Source organism: Ammospiza nelsoni, chromosome 4, assembly GCF_027579445.1.
Source record: "Ammospiza nelsoni isolate bAmmNel1 chromosome 4, bAmmNel1.pri, whole genome shotgun sequence".
Lineage (NCBI taxonomy): Eukaryota > Metazoa > Chordata > Aves > Passeriformes > Passerellidae > Ammospiza > Ammospiza nelsoni.
In genome coordinates, this window is record NC_080636.1 from 51,159,204 (window position 1) to 51,171,390 (window position 12,187).

Genomic DNA, 12,187 nt, shown 5'->3' on the forward strand with positions numbered 1-12,187 from the left:
AGAAATGTATGAAATCTAATTGATTAATCACCTTGATTTTAATTTTACTTTTCAAAATATCTTGCTTGATGTGCCAGCTTGATTAAATACATTAATTGCTTGTGGTTTGCAGTGTTTCTTGAGTGGAAAATGCCTTCCTGTTCATTGTGCCATCGAGCTGTTAGATCCTGAGGTGCCAATGGAATCAAACTTGTGTGTGTACTTATGGCTTGTGGGTTGATTTGCAGGTGATGACACAATGACAGGAGATGGAGGGGAGTACCTTAGGCCAGAAGACCTCCGGGAGCTGGGAGATGACTCTTTGCCAAGCAGCCAGTTCTTAGATGGAATGAACTACCTGAGGTACAGCTTGGAAGGAGGACGCTCAGACAGGTACTTGCCTGGATATGGAACTTTTCTCATGCTACTTCTGCATGAGAACTCGTTTTGCTCTAAGTGTGTGAAATCCCTCTGTGGGGTATTTCTCTGCTTGGTATGCTGCTCAGCATTTGTTCACTCACTGTAGCAGCATGGCAGTCACCACTTGGCAGGAGGAAGGGGTGGTCACCCCCATCTCCTGCTGCCACAAGCAGGGGATGGGTGGACAGGGGCTTTGAGCATCAAGTGAGCTGACTTTTTGGAGTGCTTTGCTGGCTCAAGGTACCAGGAAAGGAGCAATGGAATGAGTCATTCTGCACTGGGCTGGCAGTGAGTGTATTGTCTGCAAGAACCTCCACTCTTTCTGGTTCCTCATGGTTGAATTAGCAGGACACAGAATACTTGCCCTTCTACTGACACAACTATAATAATAATAATAATAGAAACATTAGTTTGTTCAGTCCAGACAATGTACTGATTTGCCTATATCTAAAAAGTTGAACTTAAGCCTAGATCTCTTTGTGGAGTAATAATGCATGCAGCTTTGATTTAATTTTCTTTTTCTTTTTTTTTTTTTTTTTTGAGTGTTGTTATATTCTACAAAAAATATGGAGTTCCCTTCCCAAAAGGAAAGACTTCATTAGTGAGCATAAGTGCATAAGTGTAGGCTCAAGCTGGCAGATTAACCCCCACAGTTCTAGTTCAGAATAGCCACCCAGGCATTCCTGGGTGAAATCAGCAATGTCTCCAAACTCACTGCCTTTAGAACTGGGGTGCACTAAAGGGAAGAAAAGGAAAAAAGTTGAAACCTTGGCAACAGAGTTTTGAAGCTACCTCATTTTCCAGTCTTGGTTGTTATCCTGGCAGCATTTCTGAAGCTCGGTGGAATCAGTAGGATCCGTTCTGTTTACTTGAGTAGGCTGGGAATTGCTCCTGGGACAAAAGATGTCAGGAAACAGTTTGGTTTGCCTCACAGCATGTGTAAATCCCATCATTCAGGTCCTGCAAGCCTGGAATCTCTGTTGGTTTTTAGACACTGAGTCCACTGAAGACAAAGTGACTGTGTAGCTTTTTGACTCTCAGAGGAAGTCTATGCACTACATCAGAATGCCTAAAATCAAAAGCTTTCATTCTCTCAATGGTAACAATGTTTGGGAGTTTTTTAGGTTTTAAGATGTTGTATAGAAATGATTGTGCAGGCAAGTGTTACCCCAGTTTAAGTTAGGCTCCCATTTAGAATATTTTATCTTTTAAGTCTTTTCAGTGGATTTCAGTAGATTCTCAGTGACATGTCACTGATATGGTTTCATTTATATTTTATGAAAATTATTTCAAGTCCTGTGTCAAGCAAAATTATACTGAAATGCAGCAAAATTCTAAAGGGAGAAATAATGAAAGAAGGACATCTTTCTAACTCCATGATCTCATTTTCTGTCAGGTTACTTCAGGTTACTGATTTTAAGAATTTTCACCGAGGCTGCTTCAGTTGTTTTGCATTTCCTTTGAATGTGGTTTTCATTGCATTATAATGACTTAGGTTTTTCAGAAAATTCAGTAAAGCAAGATGGTATTAGCACTCTAGACTCATATGATCTTATACATTAAACAGTTTGATTTACAAACATGTATTTTTCATTTGTAACCATCTTCCCTATTTATTTTATTTCTCTCTCCCCTTCATTTTTCTTTTCCATATGCTTTCATTAGCATCATGCCCAGGTAGGTATTACATAGCATGAACACCTGCTGTCTCTATCTCCTCCTATGGCACCTGTCTCTGTTCATCTACTTTGGAGGCCTGCTGTATGTAGAAAATTGAGTTGGAGAACCAAAGGAACCATGCTGCTGTTGAGAAACATTTTTGAGGTCCATTTTTACAGTGTTCAGTGACCCCAGGGTTTTTTCTCAGCTTCTGAAAGAACATATGCAAATATAGACTGGGATCTAAACAAGAGATATGCTGAACTGGTCTGGAGCTCATTAGGTCTCTGTCTAGGCTGGGAAGTGAGTGTGCATTGCAAGTCTGTCAGTGAGGCAGAGTAGAAACTTGGCATTGGGGATGCTAGTCTTAATTTCTGGATACCACCAGGGCCCTATTTGGGGCTTAGAGGTGAGTGATGTGTGCCTGTGCACACAGGCAAGGCACAGTCTTAGGTTCAGGAGCTTTGCAGCATTCCTGGGTTCCACAGTTCTGTCTCTGGGCCTGAGTGCTTTTGGTCCCACAAGCCTTCAGACATGAGATTTATCAAACACATTCAAGAAGGATCTGCATTTAAGTGCTGGTCTTGTGTCTGCTTTAGGTAGGCTTTTTTATGTTTCATAGAATCCCAGAATACTTATGGCAATAATAAACAATAAATCCCTTGCTCAAGGGGACTGTCATTTCAATCAATACCTTTATTCCTAAGTCTGAGCAGCACATACCTTTTAACTCCTGGTTTGCTCTTCATTGAGCTGGCCCAGTGCACAGATGGGGCAGTGCCATCTGAGCTCTACTTTTGAAATTGAGTGTAGCAGGGAATTTAAATATAATTATATATTATATCAGAATATGTAATTTTATTGTAGCTACCTGCAGAACTCAGTAATGAATGTGCCTATCTTCTCTCCAGATAAAGCCCAGCTCCCTTTTGTATTTATTAGAGCTGATGTACAGGTACCACACTGTGGTTAGCACTGGGCTACTTGTAGTGGTGGTAGTAGCAGTGAGGATGGACAGGATCACCATAGGGATAACCAGCCAAATGCAATTCAGGCTTCCCTTCACTCGGTGTCTATCCAGGACGTGGTGTTAGCTGAATAGCAGAACCTACAACTTGGATGGTGACTCTCTCACAAGCATTGCATGGCTCAGCAGAGTGGTTCTGGAAGTGTCAAATATGGAAATGAACACAGGATAATGATGGCAAATGGGGTCTGCTACTGAGGCTTGTTCCTCAATCAAAGAAAAAGTGTTAAATTTTGGTTTGCTTTTTTCTCAAGTCTTTCTGAAGTCTGTCTTTGCTTCCAGTTTTGTACAGTCCACCTGGGATGCTGAACAGGCCACTGGTATAAGCTAATGATAAACAGCACTGATTGTTCTTCAATGTCATACATTTCTAATAAAAATAAGATAACCATTTGCTTCTATAAATGGATCAAAAATTACTGAGTGCACGTAACTATTGTTAAAAAAGGCTGTGGTCTGAATCAGATTATATGCACTTAAAGCATTTGAAACTCATGTCTGTAATGAACCGGTGACTTTTATTGCTAACTGCTGAAAATGAATTATCCCTTAGAACTCAGTGCATCTGGATAAATGGCCCATTGTTCTGATCCAGCATGTTAGTCATTATGAGCACTGCTCACGGATGTGTAAGCCAGGAATGCAAAACTGCTTCCTTCAGTTAGAAATGTGATACTCCTCAAGGTCTACATCAACATCACAGAGTACACGCACAACATCTGAAGGTGGATGATCTGGTTTTAAAAATCACTGTTGTCATACTGCAGCTAGTGAACATAACAAGGAGAAAACTCATGCTATTTGGTAGCAGAAACCCCATTTACCTCAATATGTCCTTCTGTGGTGTTGTATTTGTCGATTTTTTTTTTGCTTTTCACTGCTGGATACTGTGGCTACATTCTGAGCCAGTGCTTGGAAGCAGCTTATTTACTGCCTTGCACCTCTTATTGCTACAGCAACCAGTGCTCTGTAGAGCCGTGTGTACTTACAGCGAGGTCGGTGCTCACACTGGGGCTGTCTCCCTGCAGATGCTGTTGGCATTCAGAAGAAGGGTCTGTTTTACACGGGAGCTTGTGGCTGGCCACACTTCGCCTTGCTGTGTGTACCTTCCAGGGGACAATGTCAGGCTTACTGCTTGAAGGGGAGGGAGTAGGTCCCAACAAAGCTTCAGAAAGAGTCATTCCAGCTTTTCTTAAGGATGGTAGCAGACTGGTTTTCCACAGTTGTTTGCTTGTGTGATGCAGCAGCGAAGTTCTCCAAAGAGCCTTAACAGAAATGAATGCTCTTTGTTATGAGGAAATCATCATGCCACAAAGCCAAATCGAAAGGATTTGTGAGTATATCTAGATTAATCTCTAGGTTTTGCATTTGGAAGCAAATAGGTCAGTGCAAAGGCTTTGTGGCCTGTGGTCAGACAACAACACAGGTCTGCAAAGCTGTGTTTCCCTTGACTGTGCTCTGCTGCCCCTGGAAGCTGCATGGTGTTGCTAATAGCACGCTTTTCTCATTCTCCCACTTGATCTGTCATGGCACCTTTGCAACATCCTGTGTGCTGCTGATGCATTGCTCTGGCACCCTACCAACCTCCCAGCCTGCGGTCCTTCAGTTCCGACAGGTCCCACACGCTGAGCCACGCCTCCTACCTGCGCGACAGCGCCATGATCGATGACACCGTGCTCATCCCCAACCAGCAGGTGAGTTGTCCTGGTTCAGGGCAAATTTGGAAGAGAACCCCTAAAGGGGCTCCTCCAGGAAAGCAGATTCAATCGGCCCCTCCCCCCAACTGGTCTGGGAGAAAATATCTCCTTGGAGAAAAGTGGAAAAAAACTGTTTATTAAACAATAAAACCTAAACAATATTAATCAATAAAACCCCTGGCTGCTCCAAAAGAGATGACCAATTGAGAAAGTCCCCTCCCCAGGTTACAGCTCAGCTCGCTCAGTCTCTGATCAGTCCCTCCGGTGCTGGAAATGTCGTGGCCCAGGCCTGCCCCGGTGGGCCACAGGTGCAGCTGCCGGTGCTCTGCTGGTGTTCAGTCCAGAGCAGGTTTGAACAGGTCCAAAGAAAAAGGAAAAAGATAAAAAAACCCCTTCAGTCCAGGGAACTTCTTTGCCTCAGCTAGCTAAACTAACTAAAAGCAAAGGAGACATCCGTCCCGCTGTCTGTCCATCTGCAGACAGCACAGTCCAGGAACAGGAATGTGGAGGAGTGAGTGCAGTGTCTGAAAACAAACTGCTGCTTCTTCTCTCCCCCTTCACTCTCTGGAACAAGTCTTAAGGGTGCAAAACTTATTATCCAGCATAAACAGAACAAGACGATTGGAGATAAAAGCATTGTATAGTCAACCCAGGTTTACATGACTAAAACTCATGAAAACACAGGTTTACATGAGTAAACCTCTCTGAGCCCCTCCTTGCCTGCGGAGATCAGAGAACAGAGAAAGGCTGCTCTGCAAATTGTTCTGATGAGACTGGGTGGTGTAGACTGCTTGGTTCATTTGTATACAAACATCTCTATTTTCTAGGCATATTTAATGGCGTACTGTGATGTGCAGTATTGAAGTCTATTCCAAAAAAGATGAATACACTGTGTGAATGTAGCACAGGGACTGTGTTGTTAATGTTCTCTATTTTAACTGATGTTTGAATGTTGCTAATAGACATCGTGCTACACATTCAGGGGATGTAATGAACTCATAGCCATTGTCCTAAAAACTACTGTCTTGAAACATGCTTGTAGTTAAAAAAGAAAAGATTTAGGAAATGCCTTCTTAGTGAAATCACAGCATTCTTTCACTGAGACCACTAACATAGGATTACTTTAGGGAAATATTAAGTGTTACCATAAAGGTTTCTAGTATCTTAATACTATTAGTACTCCTTTGTTTTAAAAGAAAATGTTTAAATGCTTTAGGCACTACTATGCAAACATTTTTTTTTTTGTTCAATAATGGATTTCATTGCAGTAAAATGGGGTTATTTTTCTTCCCAAGGTAACAACTCTGGCCAAAGAAGCTGAAAGGAATTCATATCGCTTAAGCTTGGGCCCTGAAATCTTGGACAATGTGGCTCTTTCTTCCAGCCCTATTCATTCAGGGTGAGTGCATCAATTAGCATTACACTACAAAATGAGAAACAGAGTACCTGCAGTGGCTCAAGCTTCAACTAATGTTTAACTAGGAGCTGTATTTTAATTCATTGCCTCCTGGAGCTGCCAATAAATTGTTATGATCTTTTAAGCTGACAACCAAGCAAGGCCGAGTACCAAGACTATTCACTGAAATCACTGCAAGTCAGTGGGCCCTCAGTCAAGCTCAAGGGGAATGAATGTGATAAATGACACATACACACAGGCATTTCTGTGCATTTTATTGAGACATAAGTACAATGCCTTTCAGTGTTAATAATAATTGACACCAAGTGCTTAATCACTCCAGATGGTCAGCACTTACTGTGCTGGTGGAGTAGTTGAGGTGAGCACCAGCTCCAGTGTTTGCCTTCTAAATTACATGAATAGACAAGCAACATAAACATCACGTGCTTTGCACGTATTTGAGCACTGTCCTCATGTCCAACTGACTCCTTGTAAGCATTTGCATTTAGACAAAATCACTGTCATGGCATAACACAGGTCAAAATGCAGGCCCAGCCAAGATCATATTTACAAACCTTATCCCAGCTGGCCTTAAAATCTGTGACTGCATTTGTTTTAAATGCTCTTCCTTACTGTGTTTTAAGTAATTTCAGTCTTCACACTGAATTCTACATTTGTGTCCTGCCATCAGATTGGATGGGGAATGTGCAGATGAATTCAGAATAAAGTGGAGTAATCAAAAAGCATTTAATCTCTGTGGGCTGTGTACACAGCATGTCTGAACAGCACAAGGGGAAAGATTATTTTTGTCAATCTCAAATGAGTTTGCTATTATCTTACAGTCTGTATTTTTAAAAACTAGCACTGGAGTCCCATTTGGAATGACAGGCAGTCCTGATCTAGAGGAGGGACAACATTGCCAGATTGACTCATGTGACATAGATGAGAATACTGTCTGTTAGCTGATTGTAGGATAGTTATCTGTGACCAGCACTCCTTGGATTTTCTTCTCATGAGCTCCAAAACTAACAGATGACATGAAAATGCCTAATATGTAAAGTGTGTGTCTGTTTATATATATTTTGGTATGAAAGCTTTAAAATTGCTTTGGTGCTTTATTCTAACCCTAGAAAGCTTACAGATTTTTCCAAAGGATGTATTAATTTGCCCTTTCTGAAAGGTCGGTCTTTCCTGTGATTGCTGAGGATGAACTAAGTACTTTCTAGAAGAGTGGCACTTATTTATTGGATGTGCAATTATTTTGTGGTTTTCTTTTAAAAAGTATGAGTGATATTCCCATCTTTGAGATGACCAGGATGCTAGTGGTGGGATAAAATATCTGATTTTGATAGGAGCAACACTCTCTGCAGCCTTGCATGAAATAGTGAATTTTAAGTCAAATTATGTTCTTCTTTTATATATAGGCACTAAACTGACACTAAATATCGTAAGAAAGAAAGCTTTGATAACAATTTCTCAGCCTTTGAAAAAGACTGTACAACACTTCATTTTTATCTTGTTGAGATTGGTCTGAGTCATAAACTGTTGGGGTGCATATGTTTTCTTAGAAAAGTACATTGACTACTAGAGTTTTGCTTCTAAGACCTTCCTTTAAATTGGAACAGTTGCAGAAGTTCATGATTGCCTCACTCACTCTGCTGGAACAACAAATGTATTTGTGATTCAGAACCCTGTTGTCAGCCACACTCCTCTCCACATGCAGACACACACTGTTAGTGGCTTCTTATGACTCAGCAGCAGGCTGACATTTAGGGCATGCAGTGAAATAGTAGTTATCTATCACGAAAGGAAACTAGTAGAATTTTGAAAGAAATCCTAGATAAACACTATCAGTGGTCCTATGCAAGGGTGTGGCCTTGGTTTTGCTCAAGACACTGAAAATGTATTGATTTCAGATGGTGTTTTTGAGAAATAACACATCAGCGCAGTATTGGGTGGTAATTTATTTGTCACAGATGTGGTAAGTTAGTGTTCTGTACAATCTGAGGAGACAAACTGCACTTTTCTCCCTGCACCACTCCAGTGGTGAAGCCCAAATTGCTGTAGGGTTCTTACAGATCTCCCATTGTAGGGAAGTGCTCCTGTGGATCACAGTGTAACACCCCCAGGCAAAGGGATAAATTCATAGGGAATGATTCTCTCAATGTGGAACGTCACAGGCACATATTACAACCTTTGCATAACTACCTGAATCTTCTGCCATGTCTGAAGTTTCAGAAGGGAAAAGTTTTTAACCATCCGTTTAACTTTTAAATATAACTGTTCATTCAATATGTTGATAATTTCATCAGGAAGGATGAAAAAGTAAGTTCTTTGGTCAGAGTTTTTTGCAAACATTTTGAAACCCAAAAATATTTCTCTCCTAAGAGATAACACTCTTGTGGAGCTCAAAATCTCAACATTTTATGCAGCTGACAGTTTCCAGATATTTTCCAACTTCAGCTGAAGAAAAAAGTATTAATTCCTGCACTTAAACTCCCTTTCAAGCAAATCAGATTTTCTTCTTCTCATAGAACTACTTGATCTTAAGTGTTGAGCAAAGTTAAGGATCTCTGAGTATGCCAAAAAGTTTGGATGCTGAACATCCAATAAGATAGAGTTGTATGACTTTACTGCTGAAGTTATGGGATGTCATTTATAATTTCCTGCTGTAATGTGAGAGACAGAACTAGTGCCTACATAAATGCAAATATGCTTCACAGTTTTAGTCTCATACCACACAATATCCTATTGTGGAAGAACCTGTGTATTTTTATTATGCAAAAAAAAAAAAAATCACTGAAGTGAAAGATTTGCAGCATTTAGATATTGCTCGTCAGTACCATATTTTTATCTTCCATAAGAATATACATGAATGGTGAAGATAAGAGTGACTGTAAGATTTTTGAAATATCAGTGGTGTGCAAAACTATATTGTTTTCTTAGCTGTGTTCTGGTGATACAGTGGAATTATTTGTATAGATTATATTTCTAAGAATTTTCCTGACAGTTGTGTAGAGTCACAGTAGATAAGAGAGCAAATCTGATGTGTTGTCAGGATCATGGCACTGTGAGGAAGGAGCTTTGGGTCCATGCTATGATATGAACTTGGTATTGTGTTCTAGAGCAAATACACAGCAGCTCTGCAGGTTTTCCAACTCTGACTCACTGTAATGCTCCTGTTTAATGAAAAATCCTGATTTCTTTTATATAATTTGCTGAAGAAGTCCCTGTTTGACTAATGGATGAACACAGTGTGTCATTACTTATATCTTGAAATAAATGACACAGTTGGGATACTATTAGTGAGTTTATCTTGCTGGAAGTCATTGTTTCCATCTATGAAAAGATGAGGGATTGGGCAGCTCGTACTGTGATAAATAATGTGAATTATCATTCTTAGCTGCATGTCTGCAAAAAAGGAGGCTGGATCCTTGCTAACAAGGTAAACAAAATATCTTTCAAGTGTTGTATTTTGAATCCATAATATATTTTTCCCAATGTGAGGTTGATTTCCTGGAAATCGTTATGGAAACAGGACCTGGCAGCGACCAGCTGATAGTCATTTCTTAAATCTGAAAGTCTACGTGATTTCAAATTATGCTGCAGCTTTATGGCCTTTGTTCAGAAAGTTACAATGAGGAAAAAGAGTGAGAGTGTTTCATTAATAGCAAAGCATGTTAATGGAAGAAAATGGCAATGGAGATCCATAAAATAAAAAGGGAAGTTGGAAAACTAATTGTCCATGTGACATTAAGTGATTACTGAGGGCCTAAACAGGTCAAAATGAGAGTTTGAAATTTGTCATTTTGTAGAACAAAAGGAGGACAAGAAACATGTTGAAATGGAAGGAAGTAGAGGACAATATATTGATAGAGGATTTTAAGGAAAGACAAACATGATTTATTGTGCTATCAGGAGTGCTGGCTGGAATTACCTTGGGTGCCTTAGCCTTTGGTATCCCACAGTCCACATTTTAGATGTGGATACCTAAACCAAGCAGCATCTCCCCTTCTCTGCCTCTGAGAGTTTTACTTGGAATCCAACTGTGCATTTTAGGTGTCTGTCTTGAAGTGTCAGGGTGTCCATAGAGAAAGCAGATCCCTCCAGTTTCACTGCTGTACAGGTAGTGGCCTCTTGGAACTGAGGCTGTTTACTTAGGCTTATTTTCCATACTCACTTCAACCTTCCCACCTGTGAGGAATATGCATATATATGTATATGTTCATGTGTTTGTTTTAGAAATCTGTTTCATTTTTCCAGTATTTCAGTATTTCATTTAACTCATTCTTTTTTTTCCCCCCTTTCTGTTCCTTTTTGATGTTAAACCATCTATTCTATTGCAGATGCTCTTCTCCATGTCTTGATCTTGACAACAGCAGGTGAACTTCTGCATAATTTCTTTCTTTATTACATTGCACTTCTCACCCACCCTATTTGTCCTCCCCTCTTACCTCACTTCAGGATGCTTTAGTGTTTTGTAAGTGCCCATTAGCCAAGAGAAAAAAATAAATCTAACCAGCAGTAATAGTTATATGTAGCATGACTTCTCTTTTACAGTAAGTGTCCACTTTCTCCCATCTGCTTTGGCATCTATAACAAAACAATTCTGGAATTGTTAATAAGCCCACTGCAAAAAGTCTTAACAAAGTTCCTTATACCATCCTAGCTTGTTTTAACCATTGATGTATTTAACCATAGCTTTTCTTTATGGGTGGCATGGTTTAATTTTCATATTTAAAGAAGTAGTCCCTCCCCAGATAATTCAACACAAACCACTGTAATTATTAAATTATTATATTAGTAAGTGGGCTTTTTATCTCACTTGTCTGTGTAAAAAATATTGCAGAGCCACTCTCTTAGCCGCATTTTCCAAACTGTACCACTGTATTTGAACTAGTAGATTAACAGCCCACCTTAGTATATCTTATTTTTCATACTACCCATATTTTTTGTGTGATGGTCAGTCAGTGCTTGAACCACTGGCACATTACATTCTGCACAGGACACCTGAAGCTGAACCATCCCAAAGGAGGTTATCTTCCCTTGGCAAAATAAATGTTAATTGGCACAGTACCTGTTTACTTTCTTCAGCCTAACCCTAGAAAGGTGAAAATTGCCTTAAATATTAAGCTCTGCAAAATTGTAAAGTGGCCAATTAAACCCCCAAACTACAGACTCATCCTTTTAGGTCATGTCACTGAATTTCTCAGCAGCTGACTAATGCAGTGAAGAGTGATGTCAGAAGTTAATATAGTAGAGGTTTCCTATGTTAGGATCATGTTTTTTGTCCTCCTGGAATGTGAATTTTGCCTTGTTTCTGGATGGCATAGTTACAGCCTGCTGGAAAGCACTCTGAGGTAGTTGAATGACTTTGCTGTTGACTTCAGTGGGAGCTGGATCAAGGCCTTTTTTCTGAGTTTTCAGCCTCTCTCCGGCTTCCTTCTCCTGCTGAACACTTTCCGATGGCTGAAGCACCCTGATTGTTTGTTTCTGCTTCTTCACACTGCGACTAACACTGAATGCTGCTATCTCCTTGTTTCCCAGTTTCTTTGATAAATGGACATAATGTGTGCTGAGAAGTTTTTCACTGTGTCTACACCGGGTGTGCTCTGGTTGGAGCTTTGTTCCCTGCTATCTGCCGAGCGCATGTGTGCCTGCCCAGCTGCTTGGGAAGAGAACCCTACCCGAGCCCAGAATATGAGAGTGGTGCTGGAGACTTTGTCTAGTTTGGTTCTGTGTGTTCCAAGAGCTGTTGCCTGTCCTAGAAAGCCCCTGACCTGCTGGGTTTGCATGGCTGTCCTGGTGACTCTGCAGAACGAGTGCCCCCACGCTTGCGGTCACGGCCACCTGAAACTCTGCCTCTGCCAAGCCCTTGATGCAACAGGGACTCCTCACAAAGCACACAAGTGGCTTCCTTCACCCCCTCCAGCACTGACACATTCAGTTTCCAGTCTTTGTTCTTCCTGCTGTTATCTTTCACATGAGGATAGGTACAGAAAAAACCCA

The 12,187-nt window shown here is 40.6% G+C and overlaps 1 protein-coding gene across 1 annotated transcript in view; it reads left to right on the forward strand.

Annotated features, from left to right (window-relative positions):
* Positions 1-12,187, forward strand: part of ANK2 (ankyrin 2) — a 187,054-nt gene that overhangs the window by 133,944 nt on the left and 40,923 nt on the right. The window contains exons 25-29 of the mRNA XM_059469778.1: positions 228-372; positions 4,677-4,779; positions 6,078-6,181; positions 9,582-9,623; positions 10,525-10,560. Of these exons, the coding sequence (XP_059325761.1) occupies positions 228-372; positions 4,677-4,779; positions 6,078-6,181; positions 9,582-9,623; positions 10,525-10,560 (430 nt within the window). The remainder of the gene's footprint in view (positions 1-227; positions 373-4,676; positions 4,780-6,077; positions 6,182-9,581; positions 9,624-10,524; positions 10,561-12,187) is intronic.